Raw genomic sequence first — 27,627 nt, 5'->3', positions numbered from 1 at the left:
ACACACACAGACAGACACACACACACACACACACACACACACACACACACACACACACACTACTAGTAAAAAGTTTGGAATAATTAAAGTTAATTACATATTAATAAATTAATAATTAATAAACATATTAAGTTTTATGTTTTTTAAAGAAATGTCTTATGCTCATCAAGGCTGCAATTTTTACATTTAAATCCAATCCAAGCGTACTGGACGTAGTGTGGCCTGTTCATGTCCAATAAAAGCTTTTCTTTATCACTTTATCTGATATATTCTCTAAGATCCACAACACAAAATATTAATGACCTCTGTCTTTAAAAGAGCCATTTTTTTTTTTTTTTTTTTTAAGTTTTTTTTTTTTTTTTTTTTTTTTTTTTTTTTTTTTTTTGTGTCTTTGCGTGTCTTTCAAAGTCTTAGGCCTAATTGAATTATGGTATTCTTCTGTAGCCTGACGACGAGTAACTTTAACCGTTTTTTTTTATGTGAACTCAAAGACAGCCTGATGCTTTGTTTCTAGACTATTGTGGGTGGCTGTTTGTTGTTTCACCTATCAATTCGTGTCGATAAAGTATAATAGGGTAAATCATGTATAGTGATTTATCCTATATAGCGCTTGCATATTTAGATTAATTTTATTTTATTTTATTTTTATTTTTTTTTGCTGTTGGGTTTTTTTCTGTTTGTGTTGCCGTTTTATTTTTATTTCGTTTTTTTAAACTTTGTTTCCATTTTATGTTTTCTTGTTTGTTTGCTTTTTTCCCTTCGTTTTGTTTTGATTTTGATAATTTTGGTTTAGTTTTAGATGTGTTTTTTTTTTTTTTTAGATTAGGGGGTTTTTTGTTGCTGTGGGTTTTCTTTTTGTTTATTTGTTTGTTTTTTTATTTTCCACATAAACCTGGGTTTTTAGATTAATTTTATTTTATTTTATTTTTTTATTTTTTTTGCTGTTGGGTTTTTTTCTGTTTGTGTTGCCGTTTTATTTTTATTTTGTTTTTTTAAACTTTGTTTCCATTTTATGTTTTCTTGTTTGTTTGCTTTTTTCCCTTCGTTTTGTTTCGATTTTGATAATTTTGGTTTAGTTTTAGATGTGGTTTTTTTTTTTTTTTTAGATTAGTGGGTTTTTTGTTGCTGTGGGTTTTCTTTTTGTTTATTTGTTTGTTTTTTTATTTTCCACATAAACCTGGGTTCAAATCCTAAAATATAATTATTTTTAATAAACCAACCAAAATGGCAGCAAATTAGAGAGGAATCCAGAAACCAGTCTACATATCATATAAATCATATACAAACAAAATTGTTATGCAATATTTGTGAGTAATGTGCGGTTACATTAGCTATATACAGTTCACACATATACAAACTGCTAAATAAATACAAACTAATGATTATAAAATAGCTGACTAGTTGGTTATTGGGCAACTAGTTGAGCATCATTGCACATTCCTAGTAAGAAATCATAATTAACTATAGAGAACAACATAAAATGTATGCCTACATAAAACAACTAAGTCTATGGAACGTCCCCATTCATATAGTGTGTTTGTGTGTTTAACCTGTGTCTAACAATAAGCGAACAGCACATGAATAGGTATGAATGCAGCTAATCATGTTTAAGTGTAAAGCACAATCAATGCATGAATACATTAAGCAGGTGTAGTGGAGCAGGTTGGGGGCCGCTGTAAGATGCATTGCACAGATGATTGGTCACAACGAGCCACGGAAACACGATCAATAGCAGATATAGTGTGTAAACCCAGGAGGAATGGCAAACACCAATGAGGCGGAGAGAATTTGTTCCACTTTCTGTGTATTGGCTGTGCCCTACACACAATATGCTACAATATGAAGATCTGTTGAATTTATTTATTTATGTATGCTTGCTTGCTGGAAAAGACAGAAAGGTAGATGTTACAGGGGTCACTTCATGAAAAAAGTTTTATGACGTCATGTGCTCATTAACATATGACCACCCACATCTAGATGATGAATGACTGATTACAAAGGTAATTTGCATATAGAATTCTATCTTAATATATTCTAATTCTGTTTTATTATTTATAAAAAATTATAATAATTTAAATGTCACTAACAATGTGCCTTGGAAGATAATATTTTAGTGGATTCATGAGGGAGCAAAAATGTGTATCAAAATTGTCTAAAGTTTGGTTGATCACAACATACACTTTTTATGTAATAGTTATTTTAGTGTTTTTTTTACAATGTTTAAAGTGACTTTTTAAATGGTCCTATGTGAACCCCTAAATGAACAATTTTTTAAATATATTTTCTGACTGCCACCGATAAGCATGATAGACGCTCTTCACATTAAACATATCAGAAGGTTTATGCTTGATTCTGTTCAGCAAAATGCGCTCAGTATTTCCAGCTCTCTCTATGCTTGTTTATACAGGTCTTATTTGAGCACTCTGAAGGTCAAAGGTCAGCTCAATAATTCATGCACAAATAAGTGTGTCGACCAAACAGCATTAGATCACTTACAGTGACCTTTATCCCCTTGCCATTACAATGAGAATTATGTAAAGTGATAATGCACATTAAAAGCATTCTGCTCTTCAACGTGATTTGGCTCTTTAAAGCGAGCAGCTAGCTGGAAAACAGAGCTGTTACCTCTGATTTTTGGACCCTTTATTCAACTGAGCTTAAAGCTTTTAAAAAGTGTCAGTAAAAGCTGAGTTGATTTTTGATACCGATTGTTTGAAGAGAGTCTGGTTGTGTTGTGTTTTGTTTGGAGTTCAGTAGCCATACGTGTGTGTGTGTGTGTGTGTGTGTGTATGAGTGAGTGAGTGAAAGAGAGAGCGTGTGTGTGTGTGTGTATGAGTGAGTGAGTGAAAGAGAGAGCGTGTGTGTGTGTGTGTATGAGTGAGTGAGTGAAAGAGAGAGCGTGTGTGTGTGTGTGTATGAGTGAGTGAGTGAAAGAGAGAGCGTGTGTGTGTGTGTGTGAGTGAGTGAGTGAGAGAGGTGTGTGTGTGTGTGTGTGTGCTTGTCAGAGTTAATATAGTGCACTAAAACTTAGTGAAATTAAATCTATTAATTTAGATAAAAACAAACAAACAAAAAAGCTTAAACTACATAAAACTAAAAAACAATGGTTGTGTGTGTGTGTGTGTGTGTGTGTGTGTGTGTGTGTGTGTGTGTGTGTGAGTGAGTGAGTGAGTGAGAGAGGTGTGTGTGTGTGTGTGTGTGTGCTTGTCAGAGTTAATATAGTGCACTAAAACTGAGTGAAATTAAATCTATTAATTTAGATAAAAACAAACAAACAAAAAAGCTTAAACTACATAAAACTAAAAAACAATGGTTGAAATACAAAATAAAAATAAATAAATAAATTGAATAAAACCAAAAAGAAGCCAAAAAATAGAAATGCACAGAGATTTTAGATATCAGGGTAAAGATGTTTACAAATTGGCAACAAAACAAAAGAAAACAACAAGAGCAAGAGAAAAGCAAAATAAACAAGAAAAACAAACAAAACAAAATAAATTGAATAAATAAATAAAAAAGACATGCTGATTTGAGATGAAAATATGGTAGATGTGTTTCCAAGCTGCCAAACAAAACAAAAAACAAGACAAAAAAATAAAAATAAAGAATAATAATATTAATAATAAATAAAATAACCACAAAATAAAATAAAAAAATCTAATAAATTGACATGCTTTCAAGTGGGCAAACAAAACAAAAAATAAAAAGTGTGCGCGCACTAACGGCCTGCTAATACACAAGGTACAAGCGGTTATTCTTGCTAATCTTGCAATATTCCTGTTCACATGTACATTTGTTTGTCTCGCATGCTGAAATGTGACAGGAAGTGGCCCTTTCCTCAACCATGAATCTGCTTTCGTTCCATTGGTCAAATACATTAGTGATTCTTAGTCTCAAACCTCAAATCAGTCCAACAAAAACACCCTCCAAGCTGAAATCCTCAGTTCTGATGCTCTCGGGTGCAGAGGTGTTTCCAAGCAGGCAGACAGGAAGATCCCGTCATTACTGATGTGAGACGCATGGATCTGCAGATGTATGGAGCTGATACCTTTCCTGATCATCCCTAACCTCCTCCTCCTGCTTCATAAGCCCAGTTTTCCTCCAGAGAGGTGGTTACATGCTTTGAAAATAATTAGCAGTGGGAGAGTTATTGAGTGAGTGGCTGTGTTTAAGTGAAACTGATGAAATGGAGGTGTGTGTGCGGATGGCAAGTGTGTGTATAAGTATGCGCCCAGGGGTCAAATGTTAATCCCTATTGATTCAGCAGCAGTCTGCATACAGCACCGCTGGGAGACAGTCGCCTCTGTTGGCAATCAACTAGCACAAATACATGATAAATCTTACTGTCTGCGGCCACTGATCAGTGCAGGCAAAGCACAGCTGCTACAGACAGAGACTCGGTAAACAGTCATCAGACCCGCAGAAGCAAAAGGCTAGCCGTCAACTCCATCTGCTTCAGTACAGGCTAAAGAACTGTCAGCATTAACTAGCATGTGTGAGAATATGACATATGACATATGACAAGGTCTGGGAGTGTTCTTGCCAGCACTTGCCAAGTGCCAAAATGCAAGTAAAATTGGCTTTGATGAGCAAACAAAACGGTGCCAGCCAGTTTGTTGGTGAATTTGAAGTAATAGTAATAACAAAACAAATTTGTTTTTTGTTTGTTTATTTGTTGTTTCATTTTTTGTTTTTGTGTTTTGTTGTGCTGCGTGTGTGTTTTTATTTGTGTTTGTGATATGACCTATGTATATTTGTTTGTTTTTGTTTGTTCGGTTTTGGTGTTTTGTTATATTTTTAGTTGTTTTGTATTAAGACCTATGTTTGTTTAGTTTTTTGTTTTCTTCTGTGCGTGCGTGCGTGCGTGCGTGCGTGCGAGTGAGTGAGTGAGTGAGAGATTTGTTAGTCCCGTTTTACAGTTGTTGTTTTTTCCCCCTTTGGTGTTTGTGCTGGTTTGTTCTCTGTTGTATTTTGTAATTGTATTATGACTTGTGTTTGTTTTGTTTCTCTTTTTTGTTCTGTTTTGTTTATTGCTGTTGTCGTTTTTTGTCATTTATTGTTTTGCTTTGGTTTGTTTTTAGTTTTGTTTTGTGTGTGCGTGTGTGTCTAGTTCTGTTTTGATTTGTTTTTTGTTGCCATAAATCAATGCAAATCACTAATTTTCTCATGCTTTTTATTGCTCACCCAGTCACGTAAAACAGTAATCCTCAACACAGCAATCCTTTAAGCCTCACAGGACTTCAAAACCCTAACTTTAAATAGGAGTTATAATAATAATAGTGATGCTCGACTTGGCAAACAAAAGCAGTTTTGTTGCTAATTAAAATGTTTCAATTTGTGTCTTTAATTTTCTCAATTTATCCGTCATTGGCAAGTGTGACAAGATGTTAATTTTGGTCCCTATCTACGCATTTATGTACCTATTATTTCAGTACTGAAGGGAGCATGCTATAAACACGTCACCATCTGATTGGCCCTGATCTGGCCAATGGGTGATCAATGTCAATGTCAAAGAAACAGGAACATCAATGTTCAGTAATATTATCAGCCTTATTTTGTCAAATAATTTCTAATTAACAATTACTCTCCCTTGTTATGAGGTGAACACAATCATAGATATTTAATATCCAGTGTAGAATAAAGTGGAGGGGTCACCGAAGGTCATTGGTTCTCTGGAAAGACTTCAGACGATCATTACAAATGAAATTAAGTGGATACTTATTCACACAGAGCCAAACAAATGAGAGTAACCACTCTTCATAACCCGACGACACACAAAAGCCAATTAGAAAAATATTAATAGCAGCTTTGATAAAGCCATCTATAAGCTATTAGATGGACAATGTGAAAAATACACAGCTGGATTTGTGTGGAAACTGCTCAGAATTTAATTTCAGGCCCAACGGTGTCTCTTTGGGACGGTTGGAGAAACATAATGTAATAATGTTTGCCAAATCAATAATAATTCTTCATTTTTCATTTTTTTTTTATCTTTTCACCTCTCTACTTTTTTCCCCTCAATATCATTCTGTCTCTCCGTTTCTCTTCGTTTTATTTTCCGTTTTCCATTCACTACCCTCTTTCTCCGTTTTAACTCTTATTCACTCTCTCCCATTCCCTCTCTAATCCGATCATGCATGGAATAAGTGTATGCACCATGAACACATTTAATTTTCCCAGTTGGTTTTCAGCAGGCCTAGAGGTGTGCTTTAATAAGGATCAATGGCACTTTATCTAGGACAGGACCCACTTCACAGCATGCAAATTAAACACCAACACTTACAGAAGAAAGGGGAAAAAAAGGAAAAGAAATGGATTTAATTAAAAAAAAAAATGTAGAACCACAGGCTCTGGGAATTCAATTAAAGGATTTATGCAAAGGTTGGCTAGCTTTTGGTGTTGCAGTTACTGTTTGTATAATGAGCTTTTCATATTAAAAATCAATAGGTAATCTAGGGTGGAAGATCAACTGCTTACGTACATTTTTTAAATCAATTTGAAAAATAGTCCATCAGCCACGTCACAAAAAAACAGGCCTCTATCAGGGTGGATATGGATCTGGAAGCCTGATTTTAGTTGGGAATTCTGGGTTAGGGTTGTTTTGAGAGGTGGGGCTTGCAAAGATGCCAGGAGAGGGATTGTGCCATATTTTTTCTGAGAAACCAAACATTGTGATTGTCGAAGCAATAGCATAATCATTAACCCATTAACTCCAACACATTCATGAGGACAACATTTCATGCCACTCATGCAAATTGAACCTTTTATGGAGCATGATTAATGTCATGACAGAATTATCAAATTTAAACTTTCCAGCTTTCCATAAAATGGCTGACCCTTATGAACATTCCAACTAGGGCTGAAACGATTTATCGAATACCTCGAGTAACTCGAATACATAATTTGCCTCGAGGCTTCGTTTAGTCCATTTACTGTAACTACACACGGAACACAGTGTTTCCCCATGGATCATTATTACTGACGCACAACCCGATAAACACAGCCACAGCGCTGTTTTGTGCAACATGAGGGTGTTTCGCTCCTGAATTAATCAACCGTTTAAATGATTCGGTTCAGTTGCAATGACTCACTTCTTAACAGTGACTTGCTGCCACCTACTGGCGGTTTTAATTTCACATTTAAAGTATCTTTTCGTTTTAAAAATAATTTTAAATATCAGTATTCAATGTTTTATATTTAAAATAACTAAATATTATTTATGCATTTGTAACTGCAGGTTAAATGCATTCAAACTTATTGGAACAGATTAATTTCTATCACTGCTGTGAACTGACCCCCACACAGAATATGAAGGATATCAAAAACGGGTTTTACACACACACACACCAGTACATAAAGGGACATTTAAGAAGGTTTATTCTCCAAATAACCAAAAAAATGTGTTTAGAAATTGTGCATGGTCTCTTGTTCCAAGTTACCTTCCTGTCCACTGGTTTTTGCCTCAGTAAAGGTTTATGTCATGCATGAGCTTTAGTTTGGCAAGACTTGAAAGTTAAGTTGCATGACTGGGTTTCCTAATCAAGTCCAATCAGTATAATCAAACACAGCTGGACTCAAATGAAGGTGTAGAACCATCTCAAGGATGATCAGAAGAAATGGACAGCACCTGAGTTAAATATATGAGTGTCACAGCAAAGGGTCTGAATACATAGGACCATGTGATATTTCAGTTTTTCTTTTTTAATAAATCTGCAAAAATTTCAACAATTCTGTGTTTTTCTGTCAATATGGGGTGCTGTGTGTACATTAATGAGGATTTTTTTTTTTTACTTAAATGATTTTAGCAAATGGCTGCAATATAACAAAGAGTGAAAAATTTAAGGGGGTCTGAATACTTTCCGTACCCACTGTATGTATATATATATATATTTGTATTTGCATTTTGAATGTAATTTGGCAATTAAATGCATTAAATGGGTTTAGTTATCATGGTTATTAATGTATGCAATTTCAGCAATAAAAATTAAAATTTTTCTAAAAAGAAAATAAATTAGTTTATTTTTAGAGACCTATCTTATAATCTCTTATATATTTAGTATTGCTTTTTAACAAAGAAATATGACTTCTTATCCGATTAATCTGTAGAATACTCGATTACTAAAATAATCGATAGCTGCAGCCCTAATTCCAACTTTATGTAAAAAAAGCAGAGTTCATTACATTGTAATTAAATTGTAATTACAGACTATTTACATTATTAACAGTACAATAAATCCAACATGACATGAACACTGCATTAATACCGCTCGCCCTCTTCTTCATATAATTTCATGCAATCTCTCCATTACGCCTTTAAATAAAAATGGCAAAAAAGGAAAAAAACATTGCTTTCATGATGCAGTCTATAGTGAACCATCCCTGGCCTAAGCAAATAAGAGGCCCCTGAAGAATTAATCGAAGCGACAGAATCCTCTCAAACATCATCAATGCATGTCACTGGAAGTCATCGTCTAATTCCGCTAGCATTCATGTGCTAGATCTGATGGTCTTCAGATGAACACAGAATGAGCTCCATGCACTCAGATGGATGGTCCGCCGTGTGACTTTGACTGGGGGTCAAACCGGAATGACATGACAGCTCCCGGGCTTGCCCGAATGCTGCCTGCCTGCCTCTGATTGGTCCTTTATCGATTCAGACACCTTCCTGGCCACATCGGCTGTTCAAGCAATAAGCTATTTGCTTGGTTTCCTACTGCACAACGGGTCTCTTGCTCCAAAGAGCTGCAAGCGTATGTACGTTATGTGGTTGCTTCTAGACCCACACTTTATTTTAATGAAATGGTGTGTCTTGGTAGACTATAATCCTGGTAATAGGATTGAGTTGAGACACACATGCCAATACAAGCAAATGGGATTGTGTGCTTTTAGGTCTCAGAATTTCTTCCAGGCTCATAATAGGTAATGCGAGGGTAGGTGAGAGAGATGGAGAGAGAATGGAGTAACATCAAGCCAACATATCACTCAAGATTAAAGATTAAAGATTAAAGTCTATTCAAGGTCTGATGTTCAGTTCTAACCAGAGAGTTATGCAGGACGAGGCACTGTGCTGTTTACATGCATAGTTCACACAGTCTGCTGCTTTGAACCTACTGTCCCCCATGTTGGATCCAATTTAACTGCAGAAGGGCTGTAAAAGAACATTTCTATGTAGTGGAATGTCTGACGGGCCATTTGTTGGGGTTCATCTGGACCTGTGGGCTGGTTCCTTGGTGTCCGGGTCCGCTTGAAAACTGGGGTCTGATGTACGGTTCATGTGGACCCCAGAACAGTTCAAAGAGTTAAAGAACTTAAGCACTACTGATAATGGATTTCTCAATGCTGCATGTCTTCTGCAGCAGATACACTTGTCAGCTGTTCTTTAGAAACAAGGGGAGAAAATCATGAAAAGAGACCGGAACGCTGATTCGGACAAAGCAAAGCAAGGTGAAAACTGCCTAAATGAACTTAGTATGTCTTGAGTCTTGTTATCTAGACCAGTGGTTCCCAACCATGTTCCCCCCACACATTTTGCATGTCTTCCTAATCAAACACACCTGATTCAGGATATCAGCTCATTAGTAGAGACTCCAAAACCTGAAATGGTTGCATCAGACAAAGGGGATATGCAAAATGTGCAGTGCTGGGGGGAGGCAGTCTCTAGGACTGTGGTTGGAAACCACAGTGTTTCCCATCCCTGTTTCTGTAGGCACCCCCAAAACCACATATTTCCCAACTCTTCCTAATCCAACACCTGGATCAACTCATCAGCTCAGTAGATACTCCAAGACCTGGATTAGATATATAAAAGAGACTAAGGTTGCAAAGGGATGGAAAATGTCCAGTAATTTTCCAGAAACTTTCTAGAATTTTTGGAAACTTGGAAACATACAAAATGCGTGGTTCTGGCCTCCAGGACAGGTCTGAAAAACTCTGATCTAGAACAGTGTTTCCAAACCCTGTTCCTGGGGGCACCCCAACACTACACATTTTCAAGCTTTAGCTAATCAAACACACCTGGATCAACTCATTAGCACCTGGATCAACTCATTAGCTCTTTAGTAGACACTGCAAGATCTGAAATTGGTGGGTCAAGTAAGCAAGACCAAAATGTGTACTGTTGGGGTGCCTCCAGAAACAGGGTTGGAAAACACTGATCTAGAAAAACCCTTGAAAACGAACAGGGATATTGTCAGATATATCCAGAGGGCAAGAGTGGCTATAGTGGCCATTAGATTTGCTATACTAGTGAGTCGTTCCAGGCCGAGTACTCCGGTAGAAGACAGCACAGCAGCCTGTAGCGGAAAACATTCCGGCAGGCTGAGTGAACCGGTTCTCTTCTCAACCTGCAGGCCCTAATCACCAATTATGAGTCCATTAGGGCTGCTGGCAGCTCATCGTGTCCCGCCACAGCGAAAGGGGCTCTGGGTGTAGACCTCTGCCCCACTTCGCTCCGCTCCACTGAGCGCCTGTCAGCCCCGTTTGTGCCGCTGCCATGATAGGACCCGTGTACAGGCAGATAACAACACCTGACCTTACAACCGGTTACCGGGAGACACTCGCCATGCCGACAGGGCTCATCGCAGCGCGACAGCAGTGGCATAAATCTGAGCTTCTCGGGGTGACGAGACTTCATTAAAGAAGCACGAGAGAGAATGGGTAATGCCTCTGTAGTGTACTAATAGAAGCAGAGCCCTCGTTAGCCGAGCACGAGGAAAGATCCATCAACAGCATCTCCTTCTAAGCTCAGCTTACAAGGGGACCGAGAGCGAGAGAGATTTAGACTCCCATAAGAAAGCACTGGCAGCAATCTCGCAGCAGGCTGGTTAAATTATCTCACAGGCGAGAGGCGAGACACTTGCCAATGCACAGAGGAACTTGTTAAAGTCCCCCTTTTAGAGCAAAGTGTCGCCTAATGTACGACTATTGGGCCATGGTCAAAAGTTCAGCCCCTGCATATGTAAAAAGGTAGCGGAGCGCCTGAGGCAGAATCCTGGGGAAAATAATTGCGCTAAACTGCTGAAAACGCGCAGTCAGATGCCGGACTGGATCCCAATGAAGCGATTGTGAAGAAGGCTTGGCATGACGGGAGGGGGAAGGTGGGGTGCTGATTGGGTGGCTGTGATTTTCCCAGCAGCTTCATGTCCCAAAGCATCAAGCAGCTATTAGATGCCACAATACCCAACCGTCTAAGAAATGTCAAACCAAACATGCTAAAACAGCTGTTTGACTACACAAATTAAAATGTTACAGAGGCTTCGGGGACGTTCACATAAAACCATGTAGGAAGTATCAAAAATTGCCTTTTTTTGACATTGAGCAAAAATATCTAACAAACATAAACCATTGCAGATCTAATAAAAACTACATTTCTTGGAAATTTAAAATTTGCTCATGCAAATGAGGAATTTTTGGATTTCTGAGCAAGTAACGTCAATAGCTATATTTTGTTGATTCTAACCCTATTTTGGTAAGTCATATTAAATTCAATTCTACTACAGTACAGTATATTATAGTTGCAAATAACTTTCTCATCAAAATGATTCCAATGGCAGATGGTTGCTTTGTATCCTAAATTGTACACTAATATCCTCAGTGGTGAGTTTAGTCAATGGAATGATGCATTTTTATCCCTGCTTCTCACTGACAGGACATCCATATGCCAGGAAAGATCAGTACTGTCAATTCTGCTCAGCACAAGAGACCACTTGATTATTATGAGGAGAAAATGACTCCACTCTTATCAAAGCTAAACGCATCTGGAGATCAGCATGGGCCTAATGTACAACTGCAGGCCACAAAGATTGCAAGAGAGATGCATGGCAGAACATATCTGATGTACAGATTATAGATGAACACAGTCGTGAGAGTTAAAGTCAGATATCAGTCCTGCCTCTTTCCCAATTAATTTTTATCAACTCAGCAAAACTGAAAATTATCTACAAATTACAAGATGAGATCATGATATTCGGTTTTATGAATTACACTGCAACACCCTTTGCATTTTAAAATGGCATCTGCCATTTTTATTATTATATTTTAGTTTTTTTAAATTGAGACAAACAAATATAATAATAATAATCAATTTCTTATTGGGATGTTTGATGCATTATGTATCAAACTGTAAAAAAACACTAAACTAAATGGAAGTGTCCCACTCAGATGCAATAAAACGGCAAAATAAGAGGTTTTATTCTAGATTTGCGCAGTTATAAATCACGTACAGCTTCTTGGAGAAGACAAAGGCATATTACTGAGCTTGGGTGTAATATCGTTCCAGGCTCTTCCTGTCAACATTCTGCAGAGCTTTGCAACCTTGAACAATTTCCCAGCATCCCATATGAGACTGCAAGCAATTAAAACTATACCATCTTCATAACCTCATAACCAATAAATAAAATAACAGCACTGTTTTGTGTTAAGTTCACTAATATTTGAGGGGTTTCAGAAAAGGGAGAGAGAAGCACATTAACACCTTGGTAAGAACTGGGGTTTTCCTATGTTAAGTGTCATCTGTACTGCACTTAATATATGGTGAAAATAATTACTATACCGATAAATAACAATAATAATTATAATAATAACAGCTTAGGATATATATATATATATATATATATATATATATATATATATATATATATATATATATATAATGTAAATATATATAAAGTATGTATATCTAAATATAAATAATGTATATAATAATAATAATAATAATAATAACTTAATATATACTATAAATAATACACCATAGAGTGAAATCTATTAAAAATCAGGAATGACATCACTGGAAAATTTTAGGAAACGCATGTCTAAAATGTTGGTTCTTCTTTACATGTTCAAAACTATGAAATGTTAAAAAAAATAAATAAGTCAAATGAACAAATCACAGTTCAGAAACAGCAGCAGCAGAATGCCTTGATCCACACTGACGTCCATCAAACATGACTGACAGCTGGAGAAATGAGCGGTTTTGAGTTACGACTGGGCCGTGCGCATACACTTCTGGTATATTCATAACCATCTCTTTAATACATAATCAGCTCGACTGAAATACTCAACACTACATCAAAACCTGCCTTCAGATTTTTCAACCAAAATTAAAACAAAGAATACATCAAATGCATTGTGTGGCCTAAAGCATATCAGAAGCGGAAGGAAATGCTTCAGGTGCGAAACAGGCAGATACTTTATGATTTATGAGGATGTTGAATTTTATAGTTTGTCTCTGTAAGTGTATGTGACTCGCCTCTTCGGGCTAAAACGGGAGAGTGTTGCCTACAGGAAGAGCTGCCCACCTGATTTATGCGGCGCTGGGCTATACGAGCAGCGCTACGGCAGCGTGACACACACACACACACACGCTCTGCTAACTACAGGCGATTCCTGCTTAGGAACCCAAAAACATGATAGCGAAACTTTCTTGGACCACAAAAAAATTGAAGTACCAACCACCGTACCTGAAAAAGTCACATAAAAGCAGGTGTACATTTACAGATGGTGTGAAATGAAGAAAACAAAGAGCACCTCAGTCACAAAATCATATACGCGACAAACAAAAGACGCAATAGCTTTGTTCTTCAGTCTAGCAAGCTAATGTTGCATTTCAAGGTACCGTAGGTTCCCAATGAGAAGGCTATTGCAAAACTTTAAGATACCTCATTTTGGCCAATAGTTAAGCTAGCATCACATGTATTCATCCAGAAAAGAAATACTAGAACAGTGACAAGATCAGTGGAAAGAAATTCAAGTCGAGTCAACTTCTTGCACAATATATCGGTACCATATCGGTTATTGGCCAAATTTTAGATTTATTTATTTAAAAGCACGAATAACAATTAATATTATTAAATAATCCCAAACATGACAGATTTTCATACTGTACTGTAAAATGTAATTTGCAATATTTAAAAACTTTTTTTATTATTTTGTTTGTTTGTTTCTTATTTTAAGTTTAGTTTTTTTTATTTAGACAAAACAGTATACCATTTTAAAATCAAAGCAAGCAATGAATGAACGAGCGAACCAACTAATCAGTTCATTGGTATCAGGCAAAATGTATACATCTGTGCACAACTACTATATTTACTATATTTAATGCAATAGCAGAAAATATAATAAAAAATACTTCAATTAAAAATGTAAATTGGAAATGTTCTGTTACACCCAGCATATTTTTATGCAACTTAGGGTTTATTCATAAAATAACATGTTTTTGCAGCAACACACTAACATCAAACTCCATTCAAATTAGCTGTATATCAAGTCTACTGTGTGCTTCACATGAAGAAAGCGAATTGTGTGACGTGTTGTTGATGCCTACGAACAACGATCAAAATCGGTTGCCATTTTAGTTATGATGCTGAAGAAGTAGCGGTTTAAAAACAAACAAAAAAACTCAGGAGCATTCTTAATCGTCCACTACATCAAGTGAAAGAGGGAAAAATTACATATCTTGCTCTTACCATAGACTTGGTGAAGGGTCGTGCAAAGGTGAAGAGCAGGGTCATGAGCCACCAGCTGCGGTGGATAGAGGTGTACATCATGTTCCCAGGATGCAGTGCGTTACAGGTGACGCCGTGGGGCGACATGCGGCGGTGCAGCTCGCTGGAGAAGAGGATGTTGCAGAGTTTGGCACGGTTGTAGGCTAGCATTGACCAGTACTCCTTCTGTGGAGGTGAAAGCAGATTCAGCTCCACCTTCCCACATGAGTCCACCAGATCTGTGAACCTTCACAAACAACAAAGAGCAATTCATACTAACATCAAAACAGAAGACACTTATTTTGAGAAATGTCTCTTTTGTTTGTTTTCTTTTCTGATTTGTGTCTTTGTGTGTGGTTTTTTGTTTTTGTCTCATTTTATTTTAAGGTTTTTTTTTTTTTAGGTTTTCTGTGTTTTTTTGTATTGGTTTTTGTTTTGCTGTTTTGTTTTGTGTTGGTGTTTTGTTATTTTTGTTTTCTTGTAAGTGTCTTTTGTTTTATGTTGGTTTTTATGCTTTGTTTTGTGTGGGGTTTTTTGGTGTTACTGTTTGTGTTACGGTTTTATTTTGTTTGGTGTTTGGTTTTTTAATAGTTTTTTATGCTTTGTTTTATGTTGGTTTTTATGTTTGTTTTGTATTTTTCTTGTAGGTGTTTTGTTTACTTTTTTATGTTTTGTGTCTTGTTTGGCATCTAGTTTCGTGTCTTTGTTTTTTAATTTGTCCAAATGGAAGTCTAAAGTCACCAAAACTCTTTGGTTTCCAACATTCACAGAAGAAAGTAAGTCATACAGGTTTGGAATTTGGAAGGTAAATAAAACATAATAGAACTCTCATTTTTCAATATTGAACTAAGGGACCTAATTGATTTCTCACCAACTACAGTGTGACTAAAGTCTCAAGTCTAAGGTTAACAGGCGGGAATAACCTCCAGAATGTGAGCCGATGGAGAAATGAACTAAATGAGCATTGGCAGGCCAGGTCTGGCTTAATGCAAATCAAAGCTACGACATGATGTTCTTAAATTGGCTCTGACTAAGCTGTTAAACGTCAGATGTTTGACAAGGCCCCTGAACGCAAGACATTATATTTTCTCGACGTGTCCTTGTGTGTGTGTGTGTGTGCATGTGTAAACAGTCCCAAGAAACTGCAGTAAAATGAATGGTCCCTCCTCTAGTGCGGATCAGAGCCCGCAATCGCACTCAACATTTACCTCTTAATTATGCGCTTTACATAACCAATCAAAACGTCACATTCGCTGTATGACAAGCTCAGTGTGGCCAGTGTTGATGTTTGACACATTACATCTCTGCTTGGGTAAACAACAACATCTGCGGGCAACGCGTTGTTACAAATACTAAAGGTGTGAACTGTGGCAGTGGGAAGGAAACTAGTTAATTAAAGGAATAGTTCACCAAAAAAATAAAAAAAATTAATTCAATAAAATTCTGATATAATTTATTCACTTTCCTGTTTCCAAACCCAATATGACATCAACACTTTTTCCCCCAAAGAATGAAATTAGCAGGGTCTATCAAGTTAAATCATCTTTGCTAAGAGTGGTCAGGGATCAACACTAAGGATTTTTTCTACTGGCCCAGTTGGGCCAGTGGTTCAAATTTTTACTTGCCCTACCAACATTTTCACTGGCCCTGCCACAAAAAATAAAATAGTTGCTGTTATCATTGTTTTTGATCTGTTATCTTGTATTCTAATAAATAAGCTTATATGACACCAATATTTTAGTATATCAATTAAATTTTGCAATTCTCCATTTCATTTTCGTTACCACAGCAAAAATCACTAGCCAAAAATAAACATAAATATAAAGTTTAAACATTAAAGACAAGTGACAGCCAGTAAATAAGAAAAAATGAACAAATAGCACAATTAAATATAGGCATATAGCACAAAAATCGAAATGAAATGATTCTTTATGTTTTTATGTTTGTAGATGTTCAGGTACAGAAATTGAAAAACCACATATAAAATAACATTAGCATATTCTTCACTCTGTGTTGCACCTTGATCTTTTTTTGCATTTTAATCATGAATTGAAAAAAAAGCGCAATGTTTGACTTATATTAGACTGTATAGTTACAAAATCTGAAGCAAAAACAGAATAACCTGACTTTAGCTTTGTGAAATTATGCTACATAAAACATCTGTATGAAACAGAAACAGCAGGTGGGCTGAATGAGACGCAGATTCACTCTCTGACAGCAGACAGCGCTTATGGTACAGTGATACAGCATTTCCTTGACCATAGACTGTAAAAAAAACACTATTGACACTAATTTAAATGCATTAACACTATTAACACTAATTTAAATGCATAATACGGAGACAAAATGAAAACGCCATTTCTGAAAACAGTCAGTTCCGTTCCCCTCAGAAACACATTCATATAAAATTCAATATTTGGATTTTCCTCCTATATTTCGCACATCGTGAACAGCGATCTTGTTCTGCCTGCTACAGTATTTTCTCCTCTTTGTGTCCGTCTTCAGCATCTCTGGCCTCTGTTAATGCACGTTTACAGACTAAGTATAATAATAACGTAATATTTCCACACAATTGGCCATTGGGGAAATGATTGCAGTGCAGTTTGTGTGCAAGCACGGAACAGAAGATAATCTGAAATAAAACAAAAAATGTCCGGTGCATCTGTAACTTACTCCAGTGTATAAATTCAATATAGATTAATCATTGTTAAAGCTACAAAGTTACTTGCCACGGCGGGTATTTTGATATACTTTTGTATTTGCCCGTTCAGGCGGCTCTCTGCGCTCGCTGTTCACTGAATGTAGTACTGAATGTAGTTGTCTTTCGCGCCCAAATGCTTTTTAATCGCTTGAATTTTTAAATTAACAAGTCTTAAAAACACATGCAAATGTTAAGTTGTGACGACGCTGCAGTGGCCCGATCGGGCAAGTGACAAATCCGTCTACTGTCCCGAACGTCTTTCACGGGCCATCGCGCAGTCCTTATTGTCGAGCCCTGGTGGTCCATTATTCACTAAAAATCTTGCCCTCACTATCATTTGTGTATGCACACATTTTAACTTAACACATAGAAACCAATAACATTTGGCATCAATTATGTCAAACCTTTAGCAATATGTCAAGTTTGCATATGAGACCATTTTCTTGATATTTAAAACAAAAATAAAATCTTAAAATATAAATAAATTTTCAGTTGTTTGTTTTATTTTATTGTATTTTATTTATTTTTCCATGTGGTCCAGCTGACTGTGCACTGTATTCCAAGTCTTCTGAAGTAGTTCTGTGCATTCAATGGGGAATAAAAAGCACTATTGCAATGATAATAAAAGCTTCATGCAAAATAAACAAACAAACTAATTTTATTTATTCATTTAAATTTTTAATTAATTTCACAATTTTTTGAGCACAATATCATGCATCCCTATTCAATTTCAAGTGCTGTGTGACACTGAACACCGTTTAAAACTCCTTTTCTGTTCCATTGAAGAACGAAAACCGGGTTTAGAATGACACGAATGCAAGTAAATGATGACAATGTTTTTGTTATTAGTATTTTTGGCTGAACTACCCAGTTTAGCGGTTATATATCCATCCCCACTATCCCTCAGTCTGCACATGTTGACTTTGTCATCACCTCACGGCCGGGATAATCCATACGGTCTTCCCAGCAGAGGCATTCTGGGGTGGAAATAGTCTATTTTCAGAGCAGAGGTATGAAAAGGTCAGGTCAGGCTGGTATTTAATGACTGCAGTATCCTGCTTTAAAGAGACTGAAGTATAAAGGCGTGAATCTGGTGTGAGTTTTCAGAGGTGAGTTTCCTGTCCACGCTATCAGTGTCCTCTTGTTTGGAGGCAAATGCCAGCACCTATCGGTCCTGTCACTTAAGCCCCAGTGCTACAGCGCAGATAAACGTCCCCGCTGGCTCCATTTTATTCTTCCACCCTCAATCTCCCCAACCCCTCATTCTTTCCCTCCCTCTCCGAGCCGCTTTCCGTCGCTCGCACGGCCGTGTCGAGGTTTAACGGCTCTTGTGGCTTTGGGAAATATAATCTCTTCCTGGGTCAGAGGTCAGATGGGGAGCTCAAAAGGCCACATATTAAAGGTGCTGGAATTTATAGAGATGAGGAGGTAAGGATCAAAAATGATCAGGTGTAGCAGAAGAAATAAACTGTAAAAGTTAAATGGAAGGGTTACTGCGATAACAAGTAAGTGATTTTACTGTTGGCGAGAGCGAATTGAGATTTTGTTCCCTCAATGACACAAGGGGCTTGTTAATCTAATGGACCCTCACACTCTCAGAGCCGAAACTGTTCTTCAAAGGACTTTCATTTAATAATCACGCTACAGGAAGAGTAATCCCCAAATATTAGCTCTTTTTCTGCATACTATCTGTACTACATACACTATACACACATTTGAGAATCTGAGAACAGAAGTGGCCCGTTTTTCAACCAAGAGGTCAGGGTTTTGATAGTTAGCATGGTCTAGTTAGCATGTGCTGATAGATATCGTACACAATCTGACTGTAAAGAGCAACCTTCTCTATTGTCGCAAAATTATCCGACTCAAAAATTATAAATTAATCTGGAGACGCGAGCGACCGAGACTGTTGGTGAAGTGACAAGTGAGAGTAAATGGATAATTGTGCACAAATGCTTCAGAGCTGAAATGAGGGAATGATGGGAGATAAAGTAAATAAAGGTATATAATCTAAAGTACATACTGGTAAAAAATGCATAGCCTGAATGCACTGTAAGTCGCTTTGGATAAAAGCGTCTGCTAAATGCATACATTATTATTATTATTAATTATTATTATTAAAGTCTCACCTGTGAGACTCTGAGGAAACCACCACCACACGAGCCGGAGCGGAGTGCCGCAGGACGTCCTGCAGGAGCTCAACCAAGTAGAAATGGCCAAGATGACAGATCTGAAAGGTGGTTTCCAGCCCGTCCTCCGTTAGATTCCAGGGCTGCGTGCAAACCGCTGCATTACACACTAGGATGTGCAACGGCCTGCAGAGAGAGAAAACAATGAAATCGACTGAGTGAAAATAACACATTCTTGCCAAATACAAAAAACTAAAACCAAGCATCACAAACGAAACAAAACAAAAACCATAAAAGCCAAAAAAAACAACCATTAAAAAAAACACAAAACCAAAAACAAAACAAATGGTTTTAAACACTGATTAATAGAATAGACAAACAAATGTTCATTATTCAAAATTTGTATTTCATTAAAAATCGTAAAATGATATAAAGCTTGTTTTTTAATGTATATAAATGCAAAATTACATTTCTAGCTTTTTTAACGCCTCTATACAGACGTTATAAGCGAAGCACCCTCTTGCGCTACTGACGTGGCCACCAGTAACCTTTATGAAAATCTTTGGCTTTGATATTATGATATAGAAAATTTTTCACGCCTAAAAACATGTATGGAATACAATACAATACATATTTCTTTACAATTAACTGTCTCCAGGGCCGGTTCAACGGGAGTGCAAGAGGGAACGAAACAAAAGCAAGAGTTGAAACTGTATAAATAGGAAACTGGTGAAATATTTTCCAAATGCTCCAGTGTGTATTTGTGTTTGAACTCTGGAGAGCTTCAAAGGTTTCCATTTTCAATGTGCCAATCACCGACATTTTCTGTTGATTTCCTGAACGCACTGGCCAAGCGTTTAAGTTAGAGTCCACTCACCGCCACAGTTTGGTTCAGTGCTGCATGCTCGGGAGTCTCTCATTATAACTAAGTGTAACGTGATGTAAATAAGAGAGTCATTGAGCAGTGTACAGCTTCATTGATTATAACGGGACTTTGTGAGATCGCGATAAACTGACATAAGTGACAGCTTTTTAATTATTATAAAGGGAGTTTCTTGGCTAATCCATTCAGAATTTGAATAAGTTTTGTTTTACATGATGCTAAGAGGACCAGTGACAGCTTACACGCTGCAAGTTACGGCAGTGACATCTGCATATAAATGCCGCATTTATATGCGAATGTTACTATCAATGGACAGGGCAAAAATATGTTAAAACAAATGTAGGCTACATTAAGGCTAGAGCACCCTCACTGATTTCAGAAGTGCAGTATTTTGATTCTGGAACCGGGCTTGTCTGTATCTGGAGAAGTAGGAGAAATTATAATTTTATTTATATATTTACCCCATATAGTAGCACTCTAACACAATATGTACTTTGAGCAACCATGCATGGTCCTCTCCAATACAGTGACCCAGATAGCACACAAAATTAGGGATGTAACAATTAACCGCGAGCCGGTCGAAAATCGATTCCAATATGTGACAATTCAAATCGGTTGAGATGCCAAACAAATCGCGATACAACTGGAGTAGGAGTTTATACGAATGTATCACTGAGGGGAACTGGCTATCTTTAGAAAGGTTTACGTGGTATTTTATTTTCATCTTGCCTCTGAACAATGCATATTACAGTAGTGTTCATAAGCGCAGCTCTGCCTTGTTTACAGTGGTAACCCAGGAAACACTATCATTACTGTTCATAAGCGCCACCTGCTGGCAGAGAGTTAATCTGCGTCTCATTCAGCTCGTCTGCTGTTTCCTTCAGATATGTGTTTTATGTAGTATAGTTTCACAAATCTAAAGTCAGACCATTTTGTTTTTGCTTCAAATTTTGAAATTCGAATACAGTCTAATTTAGATTAAAAACTACTCATGCTGCATCTTTGTTTGGATCATGATTAAAATCTAGTGGTTGCCTCATTTTAAATAGAAAGAGCACAGACAAAGCCTTCGTTTGTTCATATTAAGAGATTTATTTTATTTGTGTAACTTAGTTACACCTTTGATTTGGGGTTCGTCTTAATATTTCAATTTAATTTTGTTATATTTCAATTTCACAAAGAAACGTGCAGCAATAGCCTAATAAAACGACACCTTTTCATTTACTGTATAATGACTTCAATTTGATTTTGTTAAAAAAAATCGTGAGAAAATCAAATCGTGAGTTGAGTGAATCGTTACATCCCTACACAAAATTATGACAAAATTATACCCCAATATATAATTTCATGATGATAAAGTTCCCAGGATTTCGGTTTTAAAATCATATTTGTATTAGGTCTCTGCACTTTTCCATACATGGCTCAAGTTCTCAACTGAACATACGGGAGAAGCATTACTTCTAATTTGGCCAAAGAAAACTTGTTAAAATTGACATTTTGCTATATTATTTTGTGCATTTTTCAAATGTTTATTATGGTGCAAAAAGTCGTAAACAAAAATCTGGAAAAAGTCAATATTTTACTTTTTCAGGCAGCATGTTGTGTGTACGGTTCTAATTTCAATTTTGCTTTTCAGCATAGCATTTAAAAATACAACTTACACATTTTCGTCATGGCTAAAAACAGAAAAATGAATGGACGCAAAAGTACAATTAAAAAAAAAATCTAAACAAAACAAACCCATAAAAACAAAACAAAAAACTCTAACCAACACCACAAACAATACAGAAACCAAACCCATAGAAAATAAACAAACCAACAAAAAAAAACACAAACAAAAAAGCAAAAACAAAAAACATTCACCAAAAAAAATGCAGAGTAAACAAATCATCCTGAATTAGGGATTCGGGGAATTTTCAAACACACAAAAACAAATCATGTCTATTTCAAGGTCGGTCTGGGTAGATGGACGTTCATCCATTGGAGTGACAAAGCACAGAGATTTCTGGAAAGTCCAGGCAAGATCTTTTCTTTGACAGAGTCGCTCCAGTGGTCCTGAAACCACGGCCATACAGCAGAATAATCTGAATCCACCCCACCAATTTTTAATTTCTTCCATTAGAATTAATTACGAAGCCCACAGGCAATTTGTGTACTCCATATTTAATACTGCCTGCACTATTAATTAAAAACTGGTTGCTGGAAAATTAATGGAGGAATTGTTATGCCCCTGCTTTAATGAGTCTTCTCTATGACATTAAAAGTAGTACACTTCACATTTCCCTTCAGGTTCTATGTGGAAAGACGCGTGCATCAGTGGAAATGCACAGGATCATGGGAAATGTGCAGAGGCCACAGTTACACATGTGCTTCCATTAGAAACACACAGCGTAACAAACACCGAACAGCACATGTTCTAGTTACATCTGACCTTTAGAGGACCAAAGAACAAGAACAATAGTGTTTTTTTTTTCCTGTTCCTGATTATGGTACAACATGACATGGAAATAAGAGTTATCACTCCTATGCGGCTGCATACATATATATATATAACACTTTTTCACACCACTGTGTGTGTGTGTGTGTGTGTGTGTGTGTGTGTGTGTGTATATATATAAAATAATATTTCATATTTAAAGCTATTCAATATATTTTACTATTTTTAAATATATTTTAGCTTTTTAGTTTTAGGTGTTTTACATTAAAAATCTAATCTAATCTATATATAATAATTATAATCTAATATAATCAAAGTAGATATGAATCTAGATACAATGAAAATTAAAAATAACTTAATATACATATATTTAAAAATATTTAAAATATTTAAAATTATTCAATACATTTGTTTAGTAAATGTAATTGCTTGATTATTAATATATCATATAATATATAATATAATTAAAAATAAATTACATTTAATATATTTAATAGTTTAATTATATTATGAACTTGTTCAAAAAAATTATATATGCTACATATGTTTAAGTTTGTTTAAACTCTTATTTTGTTTATTAAATTAAAGTTTTTTCATTATTATTATTATTATTCATGGGAAATGGTCATAATCATCAGCAGTTCTACTGCATACAATTCTTGTTTAAACCATCTAAATGAAAAAAGATCTGAAACTGTGTAGTTTATGTCAAAATTGCAAAGAATTCATTGAAGTGACTTAGGCAAACATAATTTCTCTCAATAAAAGAGACCAGAGCGCTCAGCTCAGATCAGATCAGGTTTGCCCAAAGGGCACCAAGATGCTCCGGGACCCAAGACAGCAGTTCACCTCCTGCTGGAGAACACGACTCGCTGGAAGCATCTGTGGAGGAAACAGATCTACCCTCCACTTCTGACTGACAACCTCACAGTCATGGGCACAGAGCCTGGCACACACACACACACACACACACACAGATCTCTCTGGGACTTAATGAAGCGTGGACTCAAAAAGAGGGAGTGATTGTACCTGCGAGAGAACACCATTAAACTTTATGACTTTCACGCTTGTGTTTGAAACCGTGTAATGGAAGAGGAACATGTCTGTGATCGCTGGTGAGCGGCAGATAACGCATCCCATGGGCTACGCGAGACAGAAAGACTCTGATATCACCCCGAAAACCAGGAACACCCTACACTCCTGCCACTCCTCAACATCACATTCAACATTTGCTTCAACAAACCAAATTATTGTGCTGATCAAACTATGACGGATTCTGCTTGCTTTTATTATTTGCATTTAGCATCACAACCCACCAGCAGAGAACCATTGCTTTAACAGACATAATTGATAGATTCAAGTATGCAATTAGAGTATTTTGCCTGCTGAACGATGGACGGACAGATGGACAGACAGATAAATAGATGCTGGTTTTTAAAAAATGCTTATCCAATTTTTAATATACATACATACATATATATACATATACATACATACATACATACATATATACATATACATACATATACATACATATACACATACATACATACACATATACACACATACACACACACAGACACACACACACACACACACACATACATATACATACATATATATATATATATATATATATATATATATATACATACACATATATATACATACACACATATATATACATACACACATATATATACATACATACATACACATACATACACATTCATACATACACATACATACACACACATACACATATATATTCATTCAAAAATACTTTTCTAACGATTTGTATTCATATATGTGTATACAACATTTTCAAAAGTTAAGATTCTTTAAAATGTAAAAATAAAATTATATAAATGTCATAATTTATGTATAAAATGTATAATAAGTTGACATCTAATTGAAATACATTTAAGCACCGAAATTACCAATTGGTAGGGCTGGGCGGTATATCGAGTTTGTACGATATATCAATATTTTCTTTATAAGTGTTTCGATATGAGGCAATACCATTTATATCGATATACAGTAGTTTGATACGAGCACATCTGAAAATATAGCGGAGGACACAGACTGAGCTGCTGTGGAGAAAGTGCATAATCCAGTTTTTTCTAAACGTGACAAGTTTCATATTAAGGCCTTTACAAACTGGTAAGACTTTAAGTTTATAGTTTTGTTTGACATATTAGTTTCAGCGGCTCGGCCCGTCTGCTCTGACAGAAGGCTGCGTGTGCATAACTTACATTTCACAGGTATATTCTCCATCTGTAAATGTTAGAAAGCCATGGAATTATTTCCATTTTTCTGTCAGAAGTGCATGAACCTTGTGCTTTGGGATTCTCCACTAAACTTCACACAGACTTCAGTGAACGATCGCTGCCACGCACATGCGTGCCAAACAGACAGAGCTCAATTAAATAGGAGTGCAATAATTCTGACTAAAACATACATTTTGCTGAAATATTTATAGTTGGACAATAAATGTGACATGTAGAATTTTAAACCTACAAGTAAGTCTATTTTTATGATAGCACTGACTGTAAAGTGGCTGTAATGGGGTAATCAAAATAGACTAACACAACTCTGTGCTTTTGTTCTCATTTAATTTCATTTTTAGTTTAGTCTGTCAGAAGTGAAAGAGCCGTCTGCTTGGGGATTCTCCACTAAACTTCCCAAACAGACAGAGCTCAATTAAATAGGAGTGCAATAATTCTGACTAAAACATACATTTTGCTGAAATATTTATAGTTGGACAATAAATGTGACATGTAGAATTTTAAACCTACAAGTAAGTCTATTTTTATGATAGCACTGACTGTAAAGTGGCTGTAATGGGGTAATCAAAATAGACTAACACAACTCTGTGCTTTTGTTCTCATTTAATTTCATTTTTAGTTTAGTGAATTTAACTTCCACTTTAAAAGCCTTATTTTTGTTTTTAGATTGCAATGTTACAATGTTAGAATGAAACGTGATTTTAACTATTTTTTGCACATAATAAAAAGACTTACATGGTTACATTCATTTTATTTGTTTTCATAGCCTTTAATATGTATTGTTTTGTTGGATAACATTGGGCGGTAAGTGAAATATATATATATTAAATACAGATTTTTTTTAAATACAAATACAAAAACGAAAATACCTAGATATATACCGTATATCGCAAATCGGCCCAAAAATACAGAGATATGAATTTTTGCCCATATTGCCGAGCCCTACCAATTGGATAAATAAATAAATAAAACCAACTAACTACAATATCAAAATAATTTTTTTTTTTCAAAATATCAATAAAATGTATATTTGCATATAAATAATACAAAAATAACACTGAGCTGAACTGACCCATGCCATATCATAAAGTCTGATATAATTATCTGATATCGCATAATTTCCCATAATTCCCATTTTTTCTTGATTATGACATCAGGAAAGTTGCACCACCCTGACACGTGTCCTTATGCCACCCAAAATATCAATCCAAAACATAAATTAATTCAAGTCACCATATAAATTTAAATATGTCAATAAACAAATATGTTAGTGACTCTTTGACGCTGGACGAGTAAAAGCCAATTACCAATAAACCACATAACCACCCAGAAAAAAAACAACAACCTAGCAGCAGTCTAGCACTGTGACGGCCGTGAAGTTTTGCACAGAAAACAAGCACCACTCACATTTTCAGAAAATACAAAAACTGTAATTGAGCTGTTTTTTTTGCTCAGCTCTACAGTTGAAAGTGGCCCCTGATGATGCAATGGATGTATTTTAAGATATCATACACCACAACAAGTCTGTCCACAACAGAGAATATTTCTCAAACAAAATCTCCCTCGCCTAAAATGTAATTTCTCTGGTCGATTTGGAAACGGCTCTCAGTGGGAAGGAGCGTTGTTGTTTGCATGCTAATCCTGCTGTTGTGTCGTATGATTTAACAACTGCTGCTCGCGACGCTCGCTCTGAGCCGCCCCCCCGCCAGCAGTGTCTTCATAAGCAAAAAGCTAACAAATGGTTTTAATAGCTTAGCCCACATAATGTAAAAACTCCCTTTAAACTTATTAATGCGATCAGGGGGGTCTTCCGCAAATGTGCAATTTACGTGTCAGGGCGAGCGGGGGCAGTAACGACCGGACGGGGAGGAATAACGCTGCATACTTACTTTAAAGAACCCCCAGGGCACGACCTTTGACCTCAGAATAATCTCTGCCCATAAAAGAATGATTGCTTTTGTCCTCCTTTACTCCGTCCGGCCGCCATTAAGGGGCCGCGTTTATGGGCCGCCGAGAAAATGTGGGGCTAACAGAGAGATGATTTTAAATAGACAGACACACATAAACGGCATTAGACGGTGCGAGTTTACGCAGACGGCACCCACAAACATGCGCCCATTACTAAAGCTACGTGTCTGTAGAGGCCTGTTCTCACAGCGCAAAGATTTTATAGGCAATGAGATGCTAAAAATAAACAATGCACACCTATGGACCACTTTGTTATGAGGCCTTCTTTTTTTTCTTCGCTACAGAGGCTTTCCGATCAGTGAGATAAAAGTTTCATTAGATATCAGTCGTCTACAAGTCATTTAAATGCAAAAAATAGGACGTGCAAAATATGTGTAGAATACATTTAAAACAATAGCTGGCTGGTGAGAGAAAGTGTTTGACGTAAATCAGAGTCCTTTTAAGGAAAGTCTGTTCACTTGACGGCCATCTTGGCAAAGCCACCACACAGCTGTTTTTAGTCAAGTACAGCTCTTATTGTACCGTCTCTGTCTATAAGCCTGATTTTTATTAAAAGAGCTCTACTATTAGTACTGCAAGTATTATTTTATTTGTCAGGCTGGTGGTTGTCCATTGTGTTTTTTGAAAACCAACGTCACTGCACCCATTTACCAATACATTTTGGAGCACTTCATGCTTCCTTCTGCTTACCAGCTTTTTGAAGATGCTGATTTCATTTTGCAGCAGGATTTGGCACCTGCC

The 27,627-nt window shown here is 36.3% G+C and overlaps 1 protein-coding gene across 2 annotated transcripts in view; it reads right to left on the bottom strand.

Annotated features, from left to right (window-relative positions):
- LOC107555694 (WW domain-containing oxidoreductase-like) overlaps positions 1-27,627 on the bottom strand; it is a 174,385-nt gene that overhangs the window by 126,153 nt on the left and 20,605 nt on the right. Inside the window, exons 3-5 of one of the 2 annotated variants that reach the window (XM_016238562.1) lie at positions 19,311-19,496; positions 14,463-14,727; positions 14,193-14,316 (exon numbers count right to left, since the gene is read on the bottom strand). In XM_016238562.1, coding sequence (XP_016094048.1) covers positions 14,248-14,316; positions 14,463-14,727; positions 19,311-19,496 — 520 coding nt within the window. In that variant the 3' untranslated portion in view covers positions 14,193-14,247. Of the gene's footprint in view, positions 1-14,192; positions 14,317-14,462; positions 14,728-19,310; positions 19,497-27,627 lie in introns of those variants that run through there. The other variant, XM_016238561.1, reaches the window with a different exon arrangement.

The sequence above is a fragment of the Sinocyclocheilus grahami genome, unplaced genomic scaffold (assembly GCF_001515645.1).
Source record: "Sinocyclocheilus grahami isolate Dianchi unplaced genomic scaffold, SAMN03320097.WGS_v1.1 scaffold543.1, whole genome shotgun sequence".
NCBI classification, from domain to species: domain Eukaryota; kingdom Metazoa; phylum Chordata; class Actinopteri; order Cypriniformes; family Cyprinidae; genus Sinocyclocheilus; species Sinocyclocheilus grahami.
Note: the sequence above shows the minus strand (reverse complement) of the source record. Positions and strands in the feature narration are given on the sequence as shown.